This window comes from Typopeltis vanoorti, chromosome 18 (assembly GCF_054136105.1).
Source record: "Typopeltis vanoorti isolate ZY-2024b chromosome 18, IOZ_Tvanoo_1.0, whole genome shotgun sequence".
Classification (NCBI taxonomy): domain Eukaryota; kingdom Metazoa; phylum Arthropoda; class Arachnida; order Uropygi; family Thelyphonidae; genus Typopeltis; species Typopeltis vanoorti.
The window spans coordinates 92,587,718-92,613,176 of record NC_143566.1 but is presented as its reverse complement, the minus strand read 5'-3'; the positions used below and the strand labels follow the sequence as shown (position 1 = coordinate 92,613,176).

The 25,459-nt window shown below is 33.6% G+C and overlaps 1 protein-coding gene across 1 annotated transcript in view; it reads left to right on the top strand.

Annotated features, from left to right (window-relative positions):
* Nucleotides 1-25,459, top strand: part of LOC150096936 (uncharacterized) — a 198,119-nt gene that overhangs the window by 36,919 nt on the left and 135,741 nt on the right. The window contains exon 3 of the mRNA XM_090408096.1: nt 9,147-9,350. Coding sequence (XP_090264222.1) covers nt 9,147-9,350 — 204 coding nt within the window. The remainder of the gene's footprint in view (nt 1-9,146; nt 9,351-25,459) is intronic.

Below are 25,459 nucleotides of genomic sequence, written 5' to 3'. Positions count from 1 at the left end.
CAATAGCACCTAGAAGCTGTGATTGGTTATTGTGTCAACCAATCCAATTGAACATTGTAATTTATCATGAGTTGCTGTTTTTGTTTTCTGAGTTTCATCTGTTCTGGGTGCAGGATGTGAACTGACATGGGAGGCAAGTTTTTATATATGATATACACAAATTTTTAATGTATAATTTTTGATAAATTTATAACTTTTTGCCTATATTTACAATAGGAAACAGTATTGTAGTCGAAGGAGGTAAGCCTAGTCCTCTTCCAAATTATACACCTTTTGTGTAATTCAAATATACCAACCAAAATAGCATTCTCCTTCTTCATTGTTTTCTAATATTCAGTATTTTAAAACTCACATTGTCTCCCAATCTGCATAGATTTGGTTGCAATTAATTGATAAAGTATTCAAAGTTATCCTACAATTAATTGCATTAGACCAGTGGTCGCCAAAGTGGTCAATATCGACCCTCAGGGATCGATATAACATTGTCAGGGGTCGATAGAAAAATATAAGACATCATTGTACGGGTAATATTTAATTCAGTTAACTTGGATTACCTCCATCCTGAATGTCAACGCAATTAAGAGTGAATCGTAGGAACAGTGACATGAATAAAACCTGTAAGATGGAGCAAGATCATGAAAATAGTTACGGAGGCCAATCATGTAGGCCAAAATGACGTATTTACCAATAAACGGATGTCGGTGGTTCCCGCCCAGCGGGAGAGAGATTGCAACACGTGTGTGGTTGCTTATTTACTTATACTTGCACGTATTCGATCCCAGTTCTCATTTTTGCACATCGATACAAGTGAGCGTTAATGTTCTAAAATTCATCAACATACATATTATAATTCAATCGTCATTCATTCAAACTAAACTTCTCTATGTTGAAGAGTTGAGCAGGGCTGGCAGTTTTGTACATCCTATATATACCTATAGGAAGATTGTATTATTGTTATTTTGTTATCTAAATTAAATTTTATATTTTATTTATTATTTATCTCTTCTATCAAATATGTAATGCTAAAAAGGACGTCGACAACAAAAACGTATCGCTTTGACATTAAGCCAATATAATAATATATACTAATTAAAAGAAACACACATATTAACCACAGTGAAAATTATTTAATTGTAAATATTTCATCCTAAGTATCTTAGGACATCATCAATACAGTCCTAAGATACTTAGGATGAAATATTTACTATTTACAATTAAATAATTTTCACTGTGGTTAATACGTGTTTCTTTTAATTATGATCGCACCACAGGTTTCGTTATTTTAAAAATAAATATATATATATATATATATATATATACTATATTACACATACAAGAAACACTGTAACTATAAAATAAACAATCTAAAAACTCAGATAAGCGTCTTTTCTGCTTGTCCTATTATAATTATGTAATAGTAAAATAGAGGGGGTCGATAAAAAGTCAAGAAACTCTTGAAGAGGTCGACAGTCAAAGAAGTTTGGCGATCCCTGCATTAGACCATAGATGGCGAACCTATGGCACGCATGCCAGAGGTGGCACATCCGAGAATTTTGCTGGCGCATGAATGATTTACAAGTGATATCCTTTTATACGCTTATTATTTAACCTTTTTTTTTTTAATTGTTACAATACGTACAAGTTAAATTTTGTTTTACACCAGAGAGCAGCTATGAAGATGTGCATATGATTGGTGCAGTATTAACAAAAGGTTGCGCGACCCAAAGACAACCTACAATTGCTGAGTTGAAATGCTAATTCTCTTCAACCGAATTCCATAACATGTGAAACTGTCATAACAACATTCACTATATATTTCTTAGTTTTAACACATTCACGAAGGAGGTGTCGTTTATCATTCTGGCGGAACTTCTCTATATCAGTGGGCTCAACTCACACAAAGTTTCAACCTTTGGTTGAATTTTATTGCTGCTGCTTTGCGTTTGAGCTAGCACAGAAACTCACACATGCATTATATGGCATATTCCAATTCGTAGTAGAATTTTACTTGAAGTTAGCCTTTCTGTCATAATGACATCGCGAATTTCAAATGCAATAAAACAAGCACTCATTTCATGTAATTGAAAAATTGGACAAGAGTTTTTAGTTAGATACCGTGTTTCCAGTGCAACATATGTTTTTGCTTGAGTCTATATAGCATAGTTTCTGTGAGGGGACATGTGATTCATTAGTTAGCGCCATTTTTATTCCAGCTGTCTCTAATCGCACTATTTGTTGAGAAATATATTACACACTGCAAAAGCCTCTGTACCTTAATCAGGGATACAATAAAACTACTTGTTTGTCTTGCATCTGCGATATATAATAGCTGTTAGGGAGTGGGTGTTGCTAACTGCAGGGTGCAGGTTACTATCGCCTTGAGGTGAACATGTTTAAACATTCTTCGTATGCGAGGCATATGCAATACTTTTTAATGTCTTTTTTCATAAATTAAAATCAGGGGTGCCAGTTATATGCAATGGCAAGTTATTTTCAAGTAAATATGGTAAACGTTTCGCCGACAAGTTGACATCCTTCTGCTGCTTCCTCTGCTCAGCTAACTTCGATGGTGAGTTACAATGCATCAATATTTTTCTTACTACCAGTTTTTTTTTTTTTTTTTTCAAATCAACACAACAAAAATCAATTTAATAATACAATAATCAGTTTTACACTGAATAACATTATAAAATTATACATTTTATAATACATTTTAATTTATGACGACTGTATTTCATACAAATTATAGTCGTCATAAGCCCTCGACTTATGATGACGTGTCTTACAACGATTCCCACTTATGAAGGCCAAAATTATTATTAAAAATTCCAAAATTATTAATAAAAATTAATAAAAACACTAATTTAACTTTGCCACCAGCATATACATACATGTATCACATTACTTTTGTATGCATTGCAGCATTGCCATTAGTCGACAAGCAAAGCATATCACTAATACGCAATAGTGCTGCTATGATTCACCCACTTCTAACTTATCACAGCCTTTGGCAGGTTAGTTGCTAATCAGCAGGCGAAGTGTTTGTTTCTCTTGTTGCAATGTTTGTATCTGGTCGTAACTGTCATGTCCAGTAAGAGAAGTAATACTACTGATTAAAATTCCAACGTAAAAAAGAAGGCGATTCCTCGCCTTTTTTAATTTTAGATGTTAAAATGAAGGTGATTAAAGCATATGACAAAGGAAAGAAAGTCGGTGAAATAGCACGAGAAGAAAAACTATCACATTCAACTGTTTCAACAATTATAAAAGATAAATCAAGAATAATGGAGGCAGCTAAAGGGGCAGTTAATATGAAATGTACAATTTTAACGAAAAAAAGAGAAGAGCCAATACATGAAATGGAGAAGCTTTTAATGATATGAATAGATGATTAATGAACAAGAATATTCCTCTCAGTTTGTTTACGATTCAAACAAAAGCATGCAGCTTATTTGACAATTTAAGGAAACAAGAAGATAAATACGACGAGCATACATTTAACGCTAGTAAAGGTTGGTTTCATCGATTCAAAAGCCGATTTAACTTACATAACATATGAATAACAAGAGAAGCTGCTAGTTCCGATTTTGAAACTGCCGAAATTTTCAAGAAAAATTTGAAATAAACAGATATCAAAAATGGTGATTTTTGATATGTTTATGTATTTTTTTAAAAAATTTTTCTTTCTTAATTTTGTATTTATGTGTATATGTGCTAATAAATAATTTATAAATATTAATGTAAGTTTATCCATTTTTAACTGTTTTTAGTTAAATAGAAACCTAATTTATGAAAATATTATAACAGAAATCAAACAAATCAAGAATTAACAAAAGTCCTCGACTTACGACTGAGAAGTTGGAATGTAACCCTGTCGTAAGTCGAGGACTACCTGTATATAAATAAAATTAAATATTATTTATAAAATTATAAATAATTATTTATAAAATATTATAAATAATTTTTTTATATATATTAAAAATTTATAAATAAAAAAAGTTAGATTAATTTTCTATTAATTTTTCCCCTATTAAAAACTGCCTGGAACATCACACACCGGCACTTCAGCAACTCGATTTGTAAATTTTTGACACATGCACATAAAAAGGTTCGCCACCACTGCATTAGACCAATTAAGATAAGCATCGATGTGCTATACACTCTTAAAACTTTCATATGAGGAAGATTTTTGTATAATTCTTCATATCGCACCATACATGACTTCATTTCACGTTTAAACTGCTCAGCTTGTTCACTATTTGGGTCATGTGTAAGAAAATGACTTCGCAGTTTACTAGCCATTTGAAGCCCTTCTTTAATCAATCCTGCACTGAGTGGAATCTCATCATCATTTTTTTTTCCCATTGATATTCTCAAGGACAGCTTCTATTATTTCGTCATCACTAAGAGCTTTCTCAACTGCCAGTTCTTCAATATTTGCAGATGCAAAATCATCAAATTTTTCTTTGCCATCTGCATGTGCTAATATAATGATATTGGGATATTCAGTAGTATGCAAAGGTACAGGGTTTTTCTTTTTCACACATTCTGGCCAAGTTACTTTCATGCATGCGTTTAAAGTTGATGGTTTCAATTCTAATAATGCCAACTTAGCAAGTTTGATGCAATCCAAAATAGAAAATTTCTTCTACACATTAATAACTGTTAATAAATTATCCTAATCTAGTTTATCCAAAATGTATTGGAATGTTCTTCTTATGTAGTAAGTTTTGAAGGTAGCGATTGCACCCTGGTCTAGTGGTTGTATTAAGGATGTTGTATTAAGTGGCAGAAAACAAAATTCCACATTTGGGTGTTCTAAAACAGGATGGCCAGATGCATTGTCTGTAATCAATAAAACTTTAAGTTCCAGATTTTTCCCATCAAATAGTATTTAACTTCTGGAACAAAACATTCATGGAATCATTCATTAAAAATTTCTTTTGTAACCCAGCTTTTTTGTTTGCCTTCCAATGCACTGGTAATAACGTGTTAAAATCCACGCCTTTCATTGCCTGCGGTCTTAGGGATAAATTAACGAGTAATGGTTTAATATATGATCTCTTGAAGGTTGATCGATTGGTAGAGCCTCTGTTACTAATGGCTCACACAAAAAGTTAAGCAAGTTTGAGTGCAGTTAGTAGTTGGAAGGGTTCAATCGTTCGATGCTGTTGATGAGCTCTCCCTTGATGAGTCTTTGGACTTCTCTGGAGGTGTCACATAATAATAATAATTGCTACAATAACAGTCACACAATCCTTAGCTTCTTTAAGGCCACTGACACTATTTTGAGATTTCGCTATATAAGGTCTATTTGGCATTTTTTTTCCCCCCAAAAGGCCAGTCTCATCTGCATTTCAAACTTGATCAGGAGTGTACCTACCATTTTCAATAATTTTGGACAGTTTTGAAAGAAATTCCCTAGCTGCTGGCTCATTGGAAAAAGATGTATCTTTTGAGAAATTTTAAGCCAACCTGTGCTTGCAGAAAAATCACATTATTATTTGATGTTGTTGTCTGTTTGTATAACCGTAACGCTTTCTGTTTCATGACATTTCCATCTAAAGGTATTCCTTGTTCCGGGCAATCTTCTATCCACATCACTAGGGCCTTTTCCATCTTCACTTTTATAATGTCCCTTGTATACAATGACGACTTGGCACCTCATTTTGTTCCATAAAGAACAGATTTTCTCATGGCCTCTTCATTTTTCTTAATCATTCTCTCGGTAGCTTCGTTCAATCCAAAATATTTCCCTAAAGATGTTGAACCTTCTCCAGCTGCTAAATGATCTAAAATTTGGACCTTAGTTTCTAAAGATATAGCTTTTCTTCTTCTGTCTATCTGACATCGTGATTAATGGGGTAATGTTATGAAAATATCTGAAAATCAATAATTAATTTTACTAATTTGATTATTACGTGGACAAAACTTCAAAATTTAATACATACCTGTATACCTCTATTGCACGAACAAAACTTTCATGAACAAAACACAAGACATAAAATTTTGAATTGTAAACAAGAAATGATTCATAGCCGAATAAGAAACTCAGAGTTTCATGCTGAATAAAACTATATAAAGTTTGGTGAGTCCAAGCGTAAGCAAATCCCGTAACTTCAATAAGTTCGCCGAATTGAAGCCTTTGGCTCTTCATATAATTAGTAAGAAATGATTGTTTAGCAAACAGCTTAATTCCTTCCAAGCAGCTTTATATAGGTGGGCCTCCTGTAATGGACCAACTTAACTTCGAGGAATCAGCATAGCACCCTTCTGCTTCCAGGAACCACCAGCAAGTGAATATAACAGATTATCTATAACTTCAGGGAATCGTAATTACAATAATTGATTTTTTTTTGTTGTCACCACAATTGTCTACATTCTATAGAGTAATCTCTGATATTTAAAACAATGATGGGGTTCCCCGAAATTCAAGTTTAAGTACATATGTACCGTTCTAGGAAATGATAATTATAATGGAAATATCTTTTCTAACAGAACTGAATTCAAACAGAAATTTTAAGACTAAGCACCATTTGAACTGTGGTAAATCAAAATATATCATATAAAAATAGAATTACTTTTGTTTTCTAAACTGTGTTATTTCGAAATTGTGTAAAAAAAAAAAAAAAAAAAAAGCCATGTAAAATGACAATTAGCTGTATATGGGGTGCAAAGTCCAACTCTTCCTCCATGTGGTGCACTTGTGGGTTGGGAATCCTAATCATTATCAGACTTAGACCCAACACCACTAACAGAGCTCTGGTGAACACTTCAGAACCCTAGTCAGATGAAGTGCATATCCGACTACAGTAAAGATGCCACTATTGCAACAACAGAAATGGCCGCGAGTACTTTGCAGCCCACACTTGCCTTTCTACAGTGGTGGTAAGGCACTGAGTGAGGCCAGGGGTGTAAGAATCTCACAGATGAAGGCTTGGCCGCCTATTAGATCTTTGAAAATGGCAATCGGTACCCTCAATACTCAAACTTTGGCAAAAGACTACAGAATTGATTTATTAATCAAAGAACTAACCAATATCAACTTAGATATCCTGCTATTGAATGAAACAAAAAGATTGAAAGACCTGACAGCAAGATGGTATGATGGCTCATAGATGCTTTTTGGAGCATCCTGAAGCAATGGCAAACAAAGCGTAGTGAGCTTTATTGTTAAATCTAAGTTCATCAGTCCTGAAAGAATAGGTATACTCCTAATAGGAAGAGAGAACAATATAACAATAAAATTAATATCCTGCTATGTTCTAACATCCATAGCTGATAATGAAGAAATAGAAAATTTTTACATGAATCTTGAACAGGCATTAAATTACAAGTCAACATACACATTCATTGGTGGAGACTAATGCTAAAATAGGATCTGGAAAACAAAACAAAAAGTTTATATGTCCAAATGGCCTGTGAGAAAGAAATAGATGAGGAGAGAGATTTGCTGTAGCTGAACAACTCTTTATCATGAACAATTTTTTCAACAAATGCCCAGGAAGAAGATGGACTTGGCAAATAACCAAATGGAGACACAAAAAATGAAATTGACTACATTTTAACAGACTCTAAAAGACTGGTACAATAGGCGAAACATATTTCAAATAGATTTCGATCACAGACTCCTCATAGTCATAAGAATAGATCACAAAAGACAATTGAAACAAATATACTACCACAAGTTCTGGAAGTACATAAGAGACTGAATGGACTATTAAGAACTGTTACATAAATGACAACTATACTGAGAAAAGAACTGAAGAAATCTGAAGGAAACTTTCTAGAATAAAAAATTATCTGTAAGTTACTAAGGAAAAGAATTCCAGAATACTACAAAGCTTTCAGGATACAAAAACTAAGAAGCAGTGCAGGCAAAAACCATCCTGAAAAAATAGAGAAAGACTTAAATTTTAAACAGTCAATTTCATCTGCTTTTACAGAATCAAAATGGAGGAAAACATACTAATAGAAAAAAGAAGAAATTATGCAGAATTTCTATAATGACCTTCATGCAACTAAATGCCAAGTCTCAGAACCTATCATTCCAAAATTAAGCAATATACCAGATCTACTTCTAGAAGAAATGGAACACGCCCTTAAGAAAATGAATAAAGGTAAAGCCTCAGGACTTGATCATGTTAAGGCTGAAGAAATCCAACAAGATGGGCTAACTATATTCAAAGCCTTGGCTACCAGATTCATGTGATACTTCAAAGAAGGAAAGATTCCAAAGAATGAAAGACCTCAAAAACCATACTTCTATTCAAAGAAGGGAACAAGAAAGACAAAAAATTATTGTACAATCTTTCTACTCTCTCACATAAAAAACATATATCACATATCAAATAGCTTTTCACATACTTTAGTCTTTCATATTTTTAGGATATAGTCTTAAAAATAACTTAATCTTTCTTGTACTTAGGAGAAAATGAAAATTAGATATTCATGCATAAGCAAGGTTACAGGAAATATACTAATTTACAGAATAATATTTTCAATATAGCGATTATATAGATAATATATAGATTTTTATATAGAGATCACTTCTTGTTTTTTATGCTTGATGGAATCTTCAGAAAATTCTAACTTGAAAAAAGAAAAATGAGAAAATGTTTGAAGATTCAAAAATACAATCCAAACTCATTCCAAAAATTACAATAAAACATACAAAACTAGCACACTTGCTGTTTGCAGCCAATGCTATGCACAGCTTTTAGGTGTTTCTAATGTAAAAGAGGTCTGGCTCTGGGCAGGACATGTGATTAGAATGTTTTGACAACAGATGGACAAAGAGAATAACAGAATGGACACTAAGAACTGGTTATTGTAACACCAGGTAGGGCAGCATAAAGATGGGATGATGACAGAACAAGATGTTATGGACGTGTATGGTGGAGAGATGTGTGCCCAAGATTGGAATGGAAGAAGCATCGATAGGCATTCATCCAGCAGTGCACTGAAGAAACTGCATGTTGATAATACTGCATGAATAGATGAGAGACTGCCAAATGTTCAAAACTGGGGCCTTGGTTTTTGTTTAGACTGCTATATCTTTATTGATTTATGATTGATAATTATAATTTTGTAAATTTCTGCACTTTAATAATGAAAACAATTGTTTTAATTTTTATTTAAATTAGAAGTTCTTGCCAATATTACTTCGCTACAAAGTATCCTTGCCTCTTGACTGCCCATTTCATAATCATAGAGATGTTTTTTGGTGGCCAGAAAAAGAATCAAACTTGCAGGAAGAGTGGATATGCCCTGTATGTGGTCAGGTTTTTAACTGTGAAGATAAATTATCCTTCCACTGGGATAGTACCCATGCACATGATTCAGACAAAGTGAGTACAGTCATATTTTCAAATGAATGTATGTTAACTAAAGCTGATGAGCTTGAATAAGTTAGATTTGCTTAAATCATTTTAAATAAATCTAAAATTGTTTACCAGATTTATTTTGAGATGGTTTTCAGCTGGATTTTTATGTTTTTGTCTTGATCTACCTAGGTAACTGGATATGCAGTTTGGAATTCATTTAAAGCCTGCAATACTTTTTATAATATTAGAAAATTTGTGCCATGTAATTTGTTAGGAAAGAATTCAGCATCACACTATTCCCAGTTATATCCTCAAGGAGATGCATGATGCACTTGATTCTTACTATAACAAACTACCAAACAGGCCACACACACACACATTGGTACAGGGTGGCTCATAAGTCATGAAGGGATTTAAATATTTATTAATTATATTTATTCTTTTTTTTTTTTTTTGTTATAATGAAATGCAGAACCTGGAGATTTTTATTAGTTACGAGCAATCACATCATGTAAATACCTTCCATTTTTGGCTCACAAAGACTGGCTCTTTTTGCAGCATGCTTTATGACAGTTGATGTTTCTGGCATTCCAATTTATGCATGAATGGTCTCCTTCAGCTGTTGGATTATCTGAGGTTTTTTCACATATTCCTTTTCCTTCAAGTAACTCCATAGGAAGACATTGTTAGTCATGAGATCTGGAGAATGTGATGGCCATTTAACTGCAGATCTTTGTGAAATTATTGCATATATAATTTTAAAATTCACAATTTTGGTTTTCGTTTTCAGGTTGTAAACTTTTCCATGATTAATTTCCCAAATGTTCCTTAGAATAACTGAAAAAAAATGATAATCAGAAAAGTTATTCACATTTTAAACCCCTTCGTGAATTATGGACCACTCTGTACATTACACATAAAGAATGTAAGGATAAAATTAAGTATTTAATATAGATACATTTCTCATTACATCAGTAGCATGAACACTCAATAAATGAACAGATGTGAAGCACATTTAGAAATGAAAAGTAAAAATGTTCTAACTTAATTTTCTTGCTGAATGCAGAATTTCTACTAGCAGCAGTTCCTTTGGAACAGTGCAAAAGTCCTGAATTCTCACAAACTTTTCCACGTTTGAGACTATTCCAAGAATGCTACCCTCTGCAATCAACCAAAATTCTGAGTGATTGCTTAAAAAATGATGTGAATGGATGAGTTTGAACTGTCACTGCTAATCTATTAAATTAGTAATATGTGCATGCATTCAATATGTATTTAAGTTTTTTGAGAGACTGTATTGATATTGATGGGGCTCTTTTGTTGGAAAGACCTGGATTCAAATCCTATCAAATAATCTATATAAGGGCTTTTAGTCGAAGGTGATTTCCCTGAATTTATACAGAAGCGGCATGATCGTTTCTTCTGAAAACTCAGGTTTATAATTCTGCAGAACAAATGAAACCAATCTGAGACTGTAACTTGGTTACTTTAGTTTTGGACAAATTCTCTGATGCTCTCCCAGATCTACCGCTCATTGTCCCTTCTGTCTCTTGATGTAACTGTCATGAAGTAACTGTCCCTCAGTAACTGTCCCTCAGTAACTGCATAAATTTTCATTCCATTTCCTTTGCACCTTTTTTTTCCTTTCTTTTTAGTTGAAGTCCCACATAATTATTTGTCCTGCACAAAAAATGAGCTAATTTTCTGATGCATGTCATCTATGCCTCCTGGCCCATAGCAGCAGCTAACTATATATTTTATTATGTTTGTTCTTATCTCACATACCAGATTGTTTCAAATACATGGTTTATCTACTTTCATGCTGAACTTCTACTCTTGTGGTTGCACATCTTCTGCTATCATTAGTGTTATCATCTTCTCTGTTCTACCAGAAAATACAATACCTCTTGTATTCTGTCTCCTAAGTAAATCATCTTCCATTATTCAAGATTAGTGATGGCTATAATATTTGGCCAAGTTAAGCTCACAATTCATAATGTCATTTTAATGGTGTTACAATGGTATCACACCAGACAAAAACTAAATTATAAGAGGTTGTTTATTAACTGGCTTATATTTTGCTGGATTTCAAACTAGCATCCTTAGAGTAAATTATGTTAAATTTTAGATGTAACAATCAGTAAGTGAACAATTTAAATTATAATGGACAAAATGTATTTTGTCCGTTTATAATGTTGTATAAAAAAATATTACAGTTATATAAGAGTTGATCTTAAGATGACTGTCTCCCATATTTTTGGCAGATTAATGCAGCTATACTAGTTAAAGGTTAGGAGAGTACTTCATAATCATTGCTGAAGTGGTCTCTAAAGAGTAGTCTGTCTGACCTATAATGACTTCTATATAGCACATTAGTTTTCTTCCATCTAATCAGGGAGGGAAAGAAATAAAACTTATGCAGCTCCTGAGAGATAATTACTTGAGGAAACATTCAATAAAGGGGGCATAAGTTTTGAGAGTGCTGGATCTGGTCATGGTATCAGAGGACTAAGCTGCAAAAATTTTGGTATGCTGCCTCTGCATGTGGAAAGTGGGCACGTAGTCCTGACCTGGAAGATTGCCAGTCATGTTAAGTTTTCTGTTAAGAAGTGATATATGTGGAATTATAAAACAACTGGTTATGGCAGCTGAGAAATTAGCTTTCAGCAGTAGCATTGCATAAGAATTGGGAGGGGAGTGATGCTGGTAGTTCGTGAGAGGTGATCAAGGAGTATTTGAAAAAAATGTTATCAGATGGTATACCCAGAGTCAGGAGAATAAATCAGGTAGGAGTTAGATTAGATGGATGAATAGCATCAGTAAGCAAGAATTGTACATAAAGAAAGTTGTGGAGGAAATATAAAGAATAAGGTGATTAGCTTGCCCATGAGCAGTACTCAGTACAGGCAAGAAGTATGACCTATATGGTAAGGAAGCCCAAAGCTAATTATCAGAGAAAGTTAGCTGATGGGTCCAAAAGAAATCCTAAAGAGTTCTTTCACTGTGTGGCAAGTGAAAGGAGGAATGACAATGAAGGATGACTTTAAAAAGTGCTGATGGTAGGAAGGTAACATAACCAAATCAAATAGTTAGATTACTGAGTGACATTTTGCAGGAGTGTACCATCTAGCTGGTGATATTGCAATATCACATATGAATGGAAAAATAAAGTGTAGATATGGAGGTGCTTAGAATATTGCAGAATCTCAGTGTGAACACAGCCATGGGCCAACATGGCATGTTGGCCCATGTATTATGAGAACGTGCAAGGGAATTATCAGCTCCTCTGACCAAGATGTTTAATTTAAGTCTCATTATTGTGAAGTGCCAAAAGAATGGAAAGAGGGCAAAATAGGCTTACTCCATAAAATAGCTCCAAGACAGAAGTAGCAAATTATAGGCCCATTAACATCTCTGGAATGGTGGTTAAGATATTAAACTGATTCACTTCTGAAGTGTGAGTACTTCATGATCACTGTCACCAACTGGAGGCAGAATAGTTAGGTCTTTACCTGAAACCTCAGACACCAGAAAAGTTCCCCTAATTACTCACCACTCTTTTTGTACCACCATCTTTATTTGTGATGCATTTCTTCATCACTAGCAACCAATCCACTAGTTCTGTAACAACACTTATGAGAGTGGTCTGAAAAGTTCTTGGCCTAACAATGAAAAAACGAATTTATAATTTCAAAATTTTTATTTTTAAACATAATCTCCCTTAAGACTAATATATTTATTCCAGCAATGCTCCAGTGCCATTATCCCGTCCCTGTAGTGGTTCTCAGTAAGATCTACAAAATATCCCTCTACAGCTGCAATCACCTGTTGATTTGAAGAAAAACGCTGAACAATAAGGAAGAGTTTTAGTTTTGGGAAGAGATGGAAGTCAGAGGGAGCCAAATCTGGGGAATAGGGTAGATGTTCCAACAATTCATAGTGCAGATTTAATCCTTTAATTTTCCCATTACCAAAACACCTTTGTGGGCAGGTGGATTGTCCTGATGAATGATCATTTCTTTCTTCTTCAAACTGGGTCTTTTCTCACGACTTTTTCGTCTAGTCTTCCGTCTAATTCTCTGTTGTTGTTTTACCCTTTTCAAGATAATTAATATACAAAATGCCTTTAGCATCCCAAAACACTGATGCCATGACTTTGTCTTCTTTGGCACTGAACAACTGGCATCTGTCCACTGTTTTGACTGTGGTTTGGATTCTGGTGTGTAATAGTGAATCCAAGTCTCATCCATAGTAATAAATTGATGCACAAAATCAATTTTATTCTTGTTAAATATGCCCCAAGTACTGTTCAGAGATTTTCATTCGAGTGTGTTTTTGATCTCTTGTGAGCAAACGTGGCACCCATCTTGCGCAAAGCTTTTTCATATGCAATTCTTCATGCAAAATATATCCTACACATTCTTTTGAAATGCCTATAATTTCAGCAATTTCATGCAGTTTGATTTGCCGGTTATCGTGCACTTAATCAATGATTTCTGGTGTTGTTACACTGTTTGGACGGCCTTCACATGGATCATCTTCAAGGCTGGTACAGGCACGTTTAAACTCAGCAGCCCATTTCTTAATTGTTGAAAACAAAAGAAGAGTGCCCATAAACTTTTATTAACTTTGAATGAATTTCTTTTGCCATTGTTGAAATTTTGCAATTATTGAAAACAAAAGAGAAGAGTGTCCATAAACTTTTATTAACTTCGAATGAATTTCTTTTGCCATTAAACCTTATTTTACAAAGAATTTTATAACCGCACAATACTCAATTTTATCCATTTCAAGGGATACAGACAGCACTTTTGCTTCAGACAGCTGTATAAAACAAACTACTTGATAGAATGACTTGCAATTTCACATGGATGCTTATGACAGATGTACCAACTTAAAAAAAAATCTTGCCGATAGTGTTTGACATCTACATCCTCTGTCCAAAAAGAAACCAAACTTTTTGAAATAGAAGAAAGTAGTGTCTCTACCTGTTGTATCTTTTTGTTGTTGAAAGCAGTAACCTTCATTAGTATTGTGTCCACTGTTTATGACATTTGTTTCATTAGAAGCCGAGTTATAGTGAGTGACAGTATGTTTTGACGAATGGTCGGAAAATGAGTTTCAAACAGAGAGCTGTGATTGACTTTTGTGTTAAACTTGGTAACTGTTTTGCCGAAATGCATCAAATGCTTCAAAAAGCATATGGTGATGAATGCTTATCTCATACCCAAGTTTACGAGTGGTTTAAACAATTTTAAAGTGGTCGTGAGACGCTTGAGGACGATCAGAAGCTGGGCCATCCAAAAACTGGACTGAGTGAAGTTAACATTCAAAAAGTGCATGATTTCATCAAAGAAAACCCGAAATCATCCATGAGATTGATTGAAGATGAATTGAGGATTCCAAAATCAACTTTGCACAACATTTTGACCGAGAGTTTGGGCCTTCGTGAATTGATTTCGCAATGTGTTCCCCACAAGTTGACCGACGACCAAAAAATGTATCGAATTGAACACTGCAAGGACCTCATTAAAACCACTTGTAAGGACTCATAATTGTTTCTTCACCAGAAACAATCATTACTGGTGACGAAACATGGTGTTTTGAGTATGAGTCCAAAACAGTGCTGAGTGGAGACCACCAGAAGAGGGGCATCCAAAAAAAAATCGCTTGGAGAAGTCAAAAGTAAAGACAATGCTGATTTATTTCTACGATTCCTAGGGCATTATCCACAAAGAGAGAGTTTGTCACCTACGGCATGAATATCGTGATGCAGGCAGTTGGCCACTTTTGCATGATAATGCACTATCTCATCGTTCGAACACATTGTGAGATAGTTTTTGAGCAAAAATCAAGTTTGTGTATTGGATCATTCGGAGTATTCACCTTATTTAACACCCTGTGACTTCTTTCTCTTCCCCTGACTTCATTGGCAAATGAAGTCAGGGGAAGAGAAAGCGATGTCAGGATTTCATGTCAAGAAAGCGATACAACACCACTGAAAATGTTCAAGCAGCAGTAACCACAGCCCTCAACAGTATCCCAAAAACCGATTATAAAAAAATTCATTTAACAAATTAATTGACCATGCCAAATACTGTATTGAAGCTGAGGGAGAGTATATTGATTGAAATTAATGATTTGAATAATTATAATTGGCCTGTGTTTTATTTTCTATCAAATAGAAAATAAAACACAGGCCAAATAAACCAAAAAAAAACGAATTTTTTTTGGACAGAAGTTGTATGGGCGAGGCCGAGAACTTTCTAGACCAGCTACGCATGTATTTGATCTTGTTGTACACCACTATCTTTCACCAGATGGCTTCCAACTCACTGCCACATGAAAAACATATTAGTATTGCAGTAACAGGGCTCAATGCTAACTTGAATAATTGATTGCCAATGAGGTTCATGTCAGGACAATCAGCATTCTCTTGCCACCCAAACCATTGGCTCTTCAAGTGAAAACATGCCCTAAGCAATTTTGTGCACGTGTATCAGTTTATTCACCACATATTGTGATGGTTCTTTGATTGTAACAACCGCCTTTATATTCCGATCCTTACGTAGCTCATTAACCATGTAAGGATCAGCATATAATCAGAGAAAGGCGGATGTGAATAGAAATCATCATTACTAAAAACTAATGATTAATAATTGACATTAGTGATATTATGTTGTGTGTCCTATACATTGCTGGGTAGAGCAAATAATGTGATCCTATAAACTCTAAATATATGATAAAATTAAAAAAAAAAAAAAATTTATGAGGAGAGTGAAAGAGATTTGTTCTTGAAATATAAATAACTAATAATAAACAATAGCTGTATATATACATTTTGTAGCTCAGACAATAATTACGGAGAGCAGCTAATTCAGTGATTGGGTGATTCATCTAAGTGTGGGAGGAATACATGCAAGTTGATAGAACTACCAATCAGCTTGTAAAATTTGTTGTGCTTGTTATGAGTCTTTATGTCTGTTTTATTTATGTTTTGCTTGGTTTTCTTAGAATTTTCTTTTATTCACTGGCAACCAGCGTACACTTTTTACATCATAAATTATTTATGTATATATATTACCATCACCTTTGGAATTAGTTACCTTTTGTGAATCCTACATTCATTTACTTTTTTTTTTTTTCTTTTTTTGTTAGTGACTCTTCTTGTCTTATCAATAATAGAAATTTTACATATTCTATTTGTTGGAGATCAGTGGATGCATTTCACTTATATAATACATAGGATTCATTTTTATTCAGAAATAGATAAATTTTTACTTACTATATATGTTCTTTTAGAAAACTGGAAACAGTCCATCTCCAACAGGTACTATACTGCAGAAGCAAGAAAAACTAGTAGTTTTATTGTGCAATTAAATACAGTACAGAGACAACTTTCTTATGTTTAGCAACAATTGGTGTAATTAGAGACAAGACAACTGGAGGGACCCATCATAATGAAAAACATGTCCTCTCCTACAAAGAGTTATATGCTTCATTCACAACCAGAAATAGTTTTATTGTAATCCCAAACAGAGTATCTGTCTAAACACATTTTTTCCTAATATCCTCTTTCAAATTTTCAGCTGTGTAACAGCTGTTTATATTGCCACCATTGGGGACTGAAAACACTCGGTTTATGTAAAGCAAACAAAGATGCATATATATGTAATTTGTATATAATCAATTCAAATTGCATTTAAGATTTTTGATATCATTAAGACATTTCACAAATGCTAATTCTACAATTAAAATTCTACCACAAAAGTTGCAACTAACATGCCATACAAGCTTTGTGAAAATGACTAACAAATAACTAACATCAGAACACAGTTTTTTGGTTTAGAATGGTCAGATACTGCATAACTTACTGTTATAATAATATTGATGGCTTGGTTGAGTAATTGTCTCTATTATTCAGTTTGTGAGTTTAAATTTCACTTCCACTGTGGTGTAGATGTTTGTGAATGTCTGTTTAGGTTGTAGATGACTCGTGATTTGAAATTATTAACTTACTTGAGGTCTGAAGCAGCTTATTTATGAAAAAATAAAGTATTTACCTATTGCCTGGGTGAGAGTTATCAGAAAGAAGTGGTGAGTGAATTTTCAGCCTTATTTTAAAGCATTCAAAATAAATTCTTTTCTTTACATAATTTACACTTCCTTTTAGAGAAACTTGTGCCATGAAGTTTTATGAATTATTTACACATAAACTCAAGGTAAAGGTAATAATTTATTATCAGGCTGTATATTTTAGTCTGAAAATTACAGACCATCTTCAGTGGCAAAAAACAGTTAATATAAGGTAGAATGCAACAATGGATTTATTTGAAATAGAGTGAGCCGCACGCTGCTGTATTTCCAGTAACATTATACTCTGAGGAAAATCATAACAGTAATCATAATCCAGTTAATCATAACTGGATGCTTCATAGAAAAGAGATTATAAGAACATCAGTCATATATCTGGATCACATATCCCTATAAATCTGGATTGGTACACAGACCACAACATCTTTAGGTCTGAAACACTGCTATACATCGCTGTCGATACAAATTTGAACATTTGTTTAAGGAGAGTGCTGAAACCTTGCTTCACCACCCGAACTTGAATTGGAATGACTGTATCATTATCAGAAATTTGGGAAAATCTCATTAGAATAACAGATCATTAATATTTTTTAAATATTGTTATGATTAACCTTTTCCTCAGTTAGAACATAACATTATTGGAATGCGTCATGCAGCTCACTCTATTTCAAATAAATCCCTTGTTTGCATTCTACCTTATATTAACTGTTTGTTCTTTTTTATCACTGAAGATGGTCTGTAATTTTCAGACTGAAATATACGGCCTTATAAAAAAATTATTACCTTTACTTTGTGTTTTTATATAAATAATTCATAATTTACATCCCCCTTCCCGTTTCAAAGCTCCTCATTCATGTTATTCGATCATGACAACCTCCATCGACTTAATAAAGAAATTTTATTTTCAACCAGGAGATAGTATCTTATGTAATTGATTTAATTAATTCCTTCATAGACTGTTTGTCCCTGCCAAAAGTTAGTTTGCACAAAATTATGCCTCACTGCTGTTTCCAAAATATGAAGTAATTCCATTCTATGACAACAGGTGGCACTATTTATCTTTCACCCTCTGTTATAAACTTAAGCCTACCCTGTGTCTGCAGATTAATTTTGAAATAGTTTTCTCAAACAACATTTTATTTTGCATAACTTGCTAGTCATCACCATTCTTATAACAATCAGATACAATTAAACAAAATATTAATTTAAGACCAGTTTTCTATTTACACTGCCAACTGTAATTTTCCCAACATCCGTTACAACTCTTTCAGTTATGTGGTATAGGCATAAGCTTGTTTTGGCAATCACAACATGAATTGGCTTAGCATAATTATAATACTTGAACACTTTACATGATAGAAAGATTTTTTAATGGTGTTATTCATAAATATACAGTTATCTTGCAAAGCAAGTCAGAGACCAGATCACATTATTGACATTTCATTGTGAAAGGTTAGCATGGCTCCATTGCTATGGTTGACCATTTCCTGTACAGGAAATGGTCAGCCATTGTATTTGTAAACTTTATTATTCGTCTTTCCATTAAAATTATTCAATAGAATTATTTTAATATGAAATTCACCCTTTATTATGAACACTAAATGACAAAAAAAAAAAAAAAAAAAAATAAGATGTTCTTTCCAGTATTGTGCTATGAAGAATAAGTTGCATTCTATAATGTACAAAAAATATTCTGGGCTGTTGATAGAAACCGCTACAAGATTTTTGAGGCCCTTTTAAAGTGAAAACATTTGATTTTCACAAAAATACTGTGACATAGACTTCGCCAGAAAACACCTAGGTACTTTCCACAAAAATATTTGATTCTAAAATATTCGAAACTTGAAGTACCTTTTTAATACAGTGTATTATAAAACTGAATTCAGTAAACCATTTACTGGCTTGAACTTCATAAGCTCAGTAATAAAACAGTATCAAAATGAACAATGTAAAGAATTTGTGACATCAGCAATCAGTTATTGCTGATGGTAAACAAAAATTAGTTAAAGGAATCGGACTTCTTCTTCTAGATACGTCTATAGATATTTTAAACGAGTATAAACTTATTCATTATTATATATCATGTTATATAGATAAAAATCAGAAGAGGCATTTGTTTGCATAATTCCTCTCCAAAAACTCTGCTACAGTGTATTTTGTTCATCTCAATCTTTAATCTATCAAACTTTTCTTGTCAGAAGACTGGTAGTTGGTCAGCATAAACTGGTACAGAAGTAGCATGAACTTGCCAAAAAAAAAAAAAAAAGTGGCAAAATGAATGTGAGGCATGCCAGATCTTACAAATTGTGGCACGTAATTTGAATTTGACTTTTTAAAATTCTGTTCCCTTTGTTGATGAAATGAAACGTGCACACACACATGCACGCACGCACGCATCCTTTATCACAATTTGATTTTTCCATCAGAATGAGCGTGAATTGCTTCACACTCATTTTTTTTAATATAACAGTAATATTAATATGCTCAGCATTGTTAATTACATTAATTAATCATTAGATGTCTTAACAATTACTGTTTCTTGAATGTCCATATCAGTTATATATTATAAAAGAATTGCTATTCAAATTTATCACTAGCAGTAATAATAGTTAACAATGATATTCACTACATATCCATTGCTCCTTACTGATTATTAATTTACTGAACACTTAAGCGACAGAAATTTACAGTAATTCACCATCACTTTATATATATAAACAGTGCTTGTGTAAGGAGATAATTTTGCTAAAATAATCCTGCTTGGTTCCAATAAGATTAAAACATTAATTTCAATTACATGAACTAATCATTCTATATCAGCTAACAGATTTTATTTTTATGAAAGGGGGGGATGCTTAAAAGTTCTGATAAACATCTAGAACAAAAATTATATTAAAGCAATTGATATAACTGCAACAAAAAACATATCTTAAAATCTTCAAAACCCCCATGTTTCATAAAATTGTAATAATTTGTTTGTTTCCTTTTAGGATATATAATAAGACATGTCAGAGGTTTTCAAGAAATTCAAAGACATAGAGGTGCAGGCCATCAAGTTTTTCATGCTGTGAGAAAAGTTGCCAACTGAGATTCACCAGACTTTGTGTGAAACTTTAGGGGACTGCGCCCCAGCATATCCAACAGTTGCCAGATGGGTGGTCAAGTTTAAAACTGGGCATTCTGAGACAACAGATGCCCCCTAGGTCAGGAAGACCTTCCACAGTGATCACACCTGAAAATATTGAGGCAGTGCATTCCATGATCCTTGATGATAGACAAATACCAGCCAAAAACATTGTAATGACTGTGGGAATATCCAGGGAATGAGTTGGGGTCATTATTCACCAACATCTGGACATGCAGAAGCTCTCAGTAAAGTGGGTCCCCAAATGTTTGAATGCTGATCAAAAGAGAGAACATATGCTGTCATCTCAAGGGATTTTGGGTCATTTTGAGAAATCAGGTGTAAATTTTTTGGCTCATATTGTGACTATTGATGAAAGATGGTTTCATCACTATTACTCAGAGACCAAATAAGTCAATGGAGTAGAGACACAAAGGTTCTTGCCATTGTCTTTTGGGATATGAGTGGTGTAATCCTTACCAAGTACCTAAAAAAAAAAATAAAAAAAGTGAAACTGTTAGAACAGTAGTTTATTTAGCAGCTCTGAAGGAATTAAAGGAGGTACTGAACGAAAAACACCAAGAGAAACTGAGCAGAAGCATGTTGCTTTTGCAGGACAATTCACCTGCTCACATTGCTCATGAAACCCAATAGACAATACGCAACTTGGGATGTCAATGTCTGCCTTGCCCACCCTATTTGCCACACCTGGGCCCCATCTGACTATTTCCTATTCCCAATTTTAAAGAAACACTTGAAAGGAACAAACTTTACCACAGATGATGAAGTGATATCTGTAGCTGAGTACTGGTTTGTGCAACAAGGGAAAGACTTTTCTCAGAGGATTGCAAATGATGCAGTAGTGTTGTAACACATGTATAACACTTCATGAGGAATATGTAGAATATGTGCAAGTTGCATGGTTCCGCCTCAATTCCTTCATGGCGATTATTGCAACTTTTCAGCACATCCTCGTATATACAGTAATACCCTACATTATGATGCTTCACTTGCGATGATTTGCTCATACAGTGCCTTTCATTTATGACCAGTGTCTATTTATATAGTAGTTTTAGTATAATATTGCTGCAAATCAACCAATGTGCAGTTTTCATGAGTTGTTTATTTAAGATATTGTTTCTCTACTTCTGTGTTTTGGTGTGAATTATAAACTGTTTATAACTATTATTTTATTTCATTGTTGTTAATAATAGCAGATAAAATTCAAAGTAAGTATGCTGTTGCTTCCAGTGAAAAGAAGACAAGTAAACCTATTACATTACATACTGTTTCTAAAATTACAGACTGGTATCAAACACAGTGTAGGCTAAACTTACCTTGCACTGCTGTTTTTACAGTGGTTTAAACCAAAGATAAAGTTGTTAATGAAGTGAGAGTGCTACACTAATTAAGACTAGTTATCCATAAATGACAATCTTTTTCACCTTCAAACATTACTCTAAATTTTTCGTTTCTGTAACTAACATAAATTCATGCTTTATGCCATTTACATCCATATATGACTGCTTAAAAAAAGGTTGTTAAGCCTCAACATGCATCAACAAGTGAAAAAAAAAATAGTAACTTGCTATACAACAAAATTCACTATATGACACTAGTCTGGAACTTAACATGGCGATCAGAACATGCCTGTATTTTTATTTATTTATTTTAACCTTTCTTTCCATAACATTTATCTGTTTCATTCATAAATCTATTCACCCTGCCCACTTCCACACTTTGAGGAAGGCTATTCCACAAATTTTTCACTAATTATAAAAAAGTTCTTTCTTTTCATCAAGGATTAAGCAGTTGCCTGTTCTGTAATTGCTGGTCTTTCTGTGTTGTAACTGATCTTCCTCTCTCTCTCTTGCTCTTTTCCACTTTGGTGTTTATTTATCCAGTTTTAGTAGCAAATATCTTTTTATCCTGTATAAGTGCTCTTGCCATTTTTCTCTATATTCCTCGAGCTTTTCATTTAAACTTTAAATGTCCCCTCTTCTGTGTACATTTTTTTTATATGATCTAATTTTGTGAATTCTTTAATTGTACCTAAAAAATCTCATTTCTGTTGCTTGTATTTTACTTTGATAATGTGGGAGTGGTAATTTTCTGTATAAAATTTAAGTTGGTGTTCTCATCTTTTTTTTTTTTATTCAGTGTTTTTTGAATTGTTCCACAGATATTCTGAAATTAAATTTATATCTTTGTCTTATTGAATGTTATTATGTGACCTAAATTTTTAAAATATGTTACCTATTCCATTATTTTGTCTTCTATGACTGTTTTTGATGTAATATGATGTTTACCTTTTAAATGCCACGATTTATGTATTCTTTTAAATTTTTAGATTTTATTTATTTTTATGTTGAGCTCATACATGAGAGGCTGGTAATCAATCCATAGTACATTAGTACCATGTATGGGGGTAGCAGGTTGGAAAGGAGAAACTTGTTTACATTTGATTTAAAAGCCTGTATATTGTATTTCTTGTGAAACACATAAAGGGAAGACTGTTTCACAATACAGCAGCTGCTACTGCTGTATTGTGAAACAGTTTTCCCTTTATGTGTTTCCTCTTCCTTCATCCCTAGCAGGGATGAAGGAAGAGGAAAAGAAACTTGTTCTGTGGGTTTCAAGGTGTACTGTGAGAGGAAATGTTGAGTAGCAGCTGCACATGCTAACAAACTTAGTACTGAGTGAGGGAATTATTGATGCTATTTCAGCTGAACATTTGCCATGGAAATATTTATAGAATACACATATTGCATAAACCAAATTCCTGTGCAAAAGTGGGAAGACTGGGTTGGTAAGAGATGGGTTACTAATTAATCTAATTAATCCACTCCAAATGTGAGCCCAGTATTCAATAGCTGGCCAGATTTGTAATTTGCATAAGGTTAACAACTGCTCAGAAGTGAAGCAACGTCTTGAGCAAAAGAGACATCCTAGTTTTTAAGAAGCTGAGGATGCAATGGTTGTGATTGTTTAGGCCAGGAAAGGCTTGATGTCAGGGTGATTCCAGCAAGAGAAATCTCATCTAGTCTGGAATTTGAGTGTTGTCAAAAATAATACCGGGAGAAAATGGTTCTTTTTTTGTGAGAAATAAGGCAAAACTGGGTTTTGCTGGCATTGAAATTGATGAGGTTATCTGAACCCTATTGGAGGATGGCTCGAAGATCAGAATCGAGGGCATTGGTGATTGATGTTCTGCAGGTTGAGGTGATTTGTGTAGAGTAAGGTTTATCAAATGAAAGGGAGGGGTGCAATGTGCTCTCATCTGCGAAACTGTGTATTGGGTTAGAGGTCAACTGAAGTAGATTTTGATATATAGAGGGAAAAAGGTTTGTGAGAGAACAGAACCTTGTGAAACCTGGCATTAGTTGGAACCTTCCACCATCACACATGGTGTAAATGTTTCCCACACAAGCATCATGTGTCTTTTAATTTCATCCATCATATTTTGTTCCATTGATATCTGTTGTCCTAAGTATATGTAATGATCTACTTGTTCAATTTCATCATTGTTGATTTTTATTATTTCTGGTTGGACATAGCTATTGAACATAACTTGGGTTTTCTTTAGGTTTATCATTAGGCCAGTTTTGCTAGCAATTTGAAGTTCATGGATATGAGTCTGTAATTCATGCACAGTTGAAGTAAAGATGACTGTCATCTGCAAAGCGTAAATGGCTTAAATATTTTCCATTTATCTTTAGATCTTTCTCTTTCCAATCAAGAAGTTTGAATATTTCTTTTCTAGTTTTGGATATATTGTGAATGTCCGTGTGAATCTAGCTGTGAATAGTTTGGAGATATTGTGTCACCTTGTCTTTACATCTCTGTATTTCCACAGATTGAAAAGAATTGCTACTGTTGCGCTGGTGTATGCTGATTTGATGGTCCTGACATGTGGCTCCTCCACTTGCTGGTTTTGTAATGCTCTAAGTATTGCACAAATTTCTCGTTATCAATAAAACCATGTTATAATAGTAGTTGATATTCATTGCACCGTTCGATAATCTGTTGTACAATTTTAATATGGTCCATTGTACTAAAGCTACTTTGAAAGCCTGCCTGCTCTTTTTGGTTGTGGTAGGTCTAGAGTTGCACAAAGCCTATGAGCCAAGACTTTTGTAAATACTATGTAAACTACCATTAGTAGACTGATGGGTCAGTAGTTCAAGTATTGTACTTCACCTTTTTTTGGTATTAGAATAAAAATGGCTTTTTTCCATGTTGTTGGTACATTGTTTTTTTCTAGACAGGGTCTAGAAAAAAACAAATAGTTTTGCCAAGATTTTGTAGATCATTTCTCCATCTGCTTTTAGAAGTTCAGCTATAACTCCATCCTCTCCTGCAGCTTTTCCATTTTGCAAGCTATAGATGCTTCACATAACTTTGGTAGAATCTGTGGCACTTCAATTATTTTGTAGTTGTCTTCATTTGATTCATCATCGTGATAAAATATTGAGTAAAATTCTTCAATTCTTTTTGCTATAGCATATCTATCTCTGCTTATGGTCCTCTCTCGTAGTTTGACCATAACCATCTGTCTATTGCTGTTCATGAATTTGGTTTTTTTGAGACTACAGTTATATTATCTTCAGTTGTTTGTTATATGAATTTACAATTGAATTTTCTTATTTCTTCTGTGATACATTTTCTGATAGTTTTGCACAATTCAGTGTATTCAACAATTTTATTATGTGGGTTATCTGCCTGTTTCATTTCTTTGCATTTCTTCTTAAGCTGTTTGGTTTCTTCAGAAGTTTTGTCATATTTCCATTTTGTAGTACCAGCTATTTCATTTAAGCAATGCTGATAGATCAGCATTGTCATCTATAATAAGATTTTAAAATCTGTTTAGTTCATATCGAAATATATCTGCTCCCAATGTTGAAGGTGTTGATAA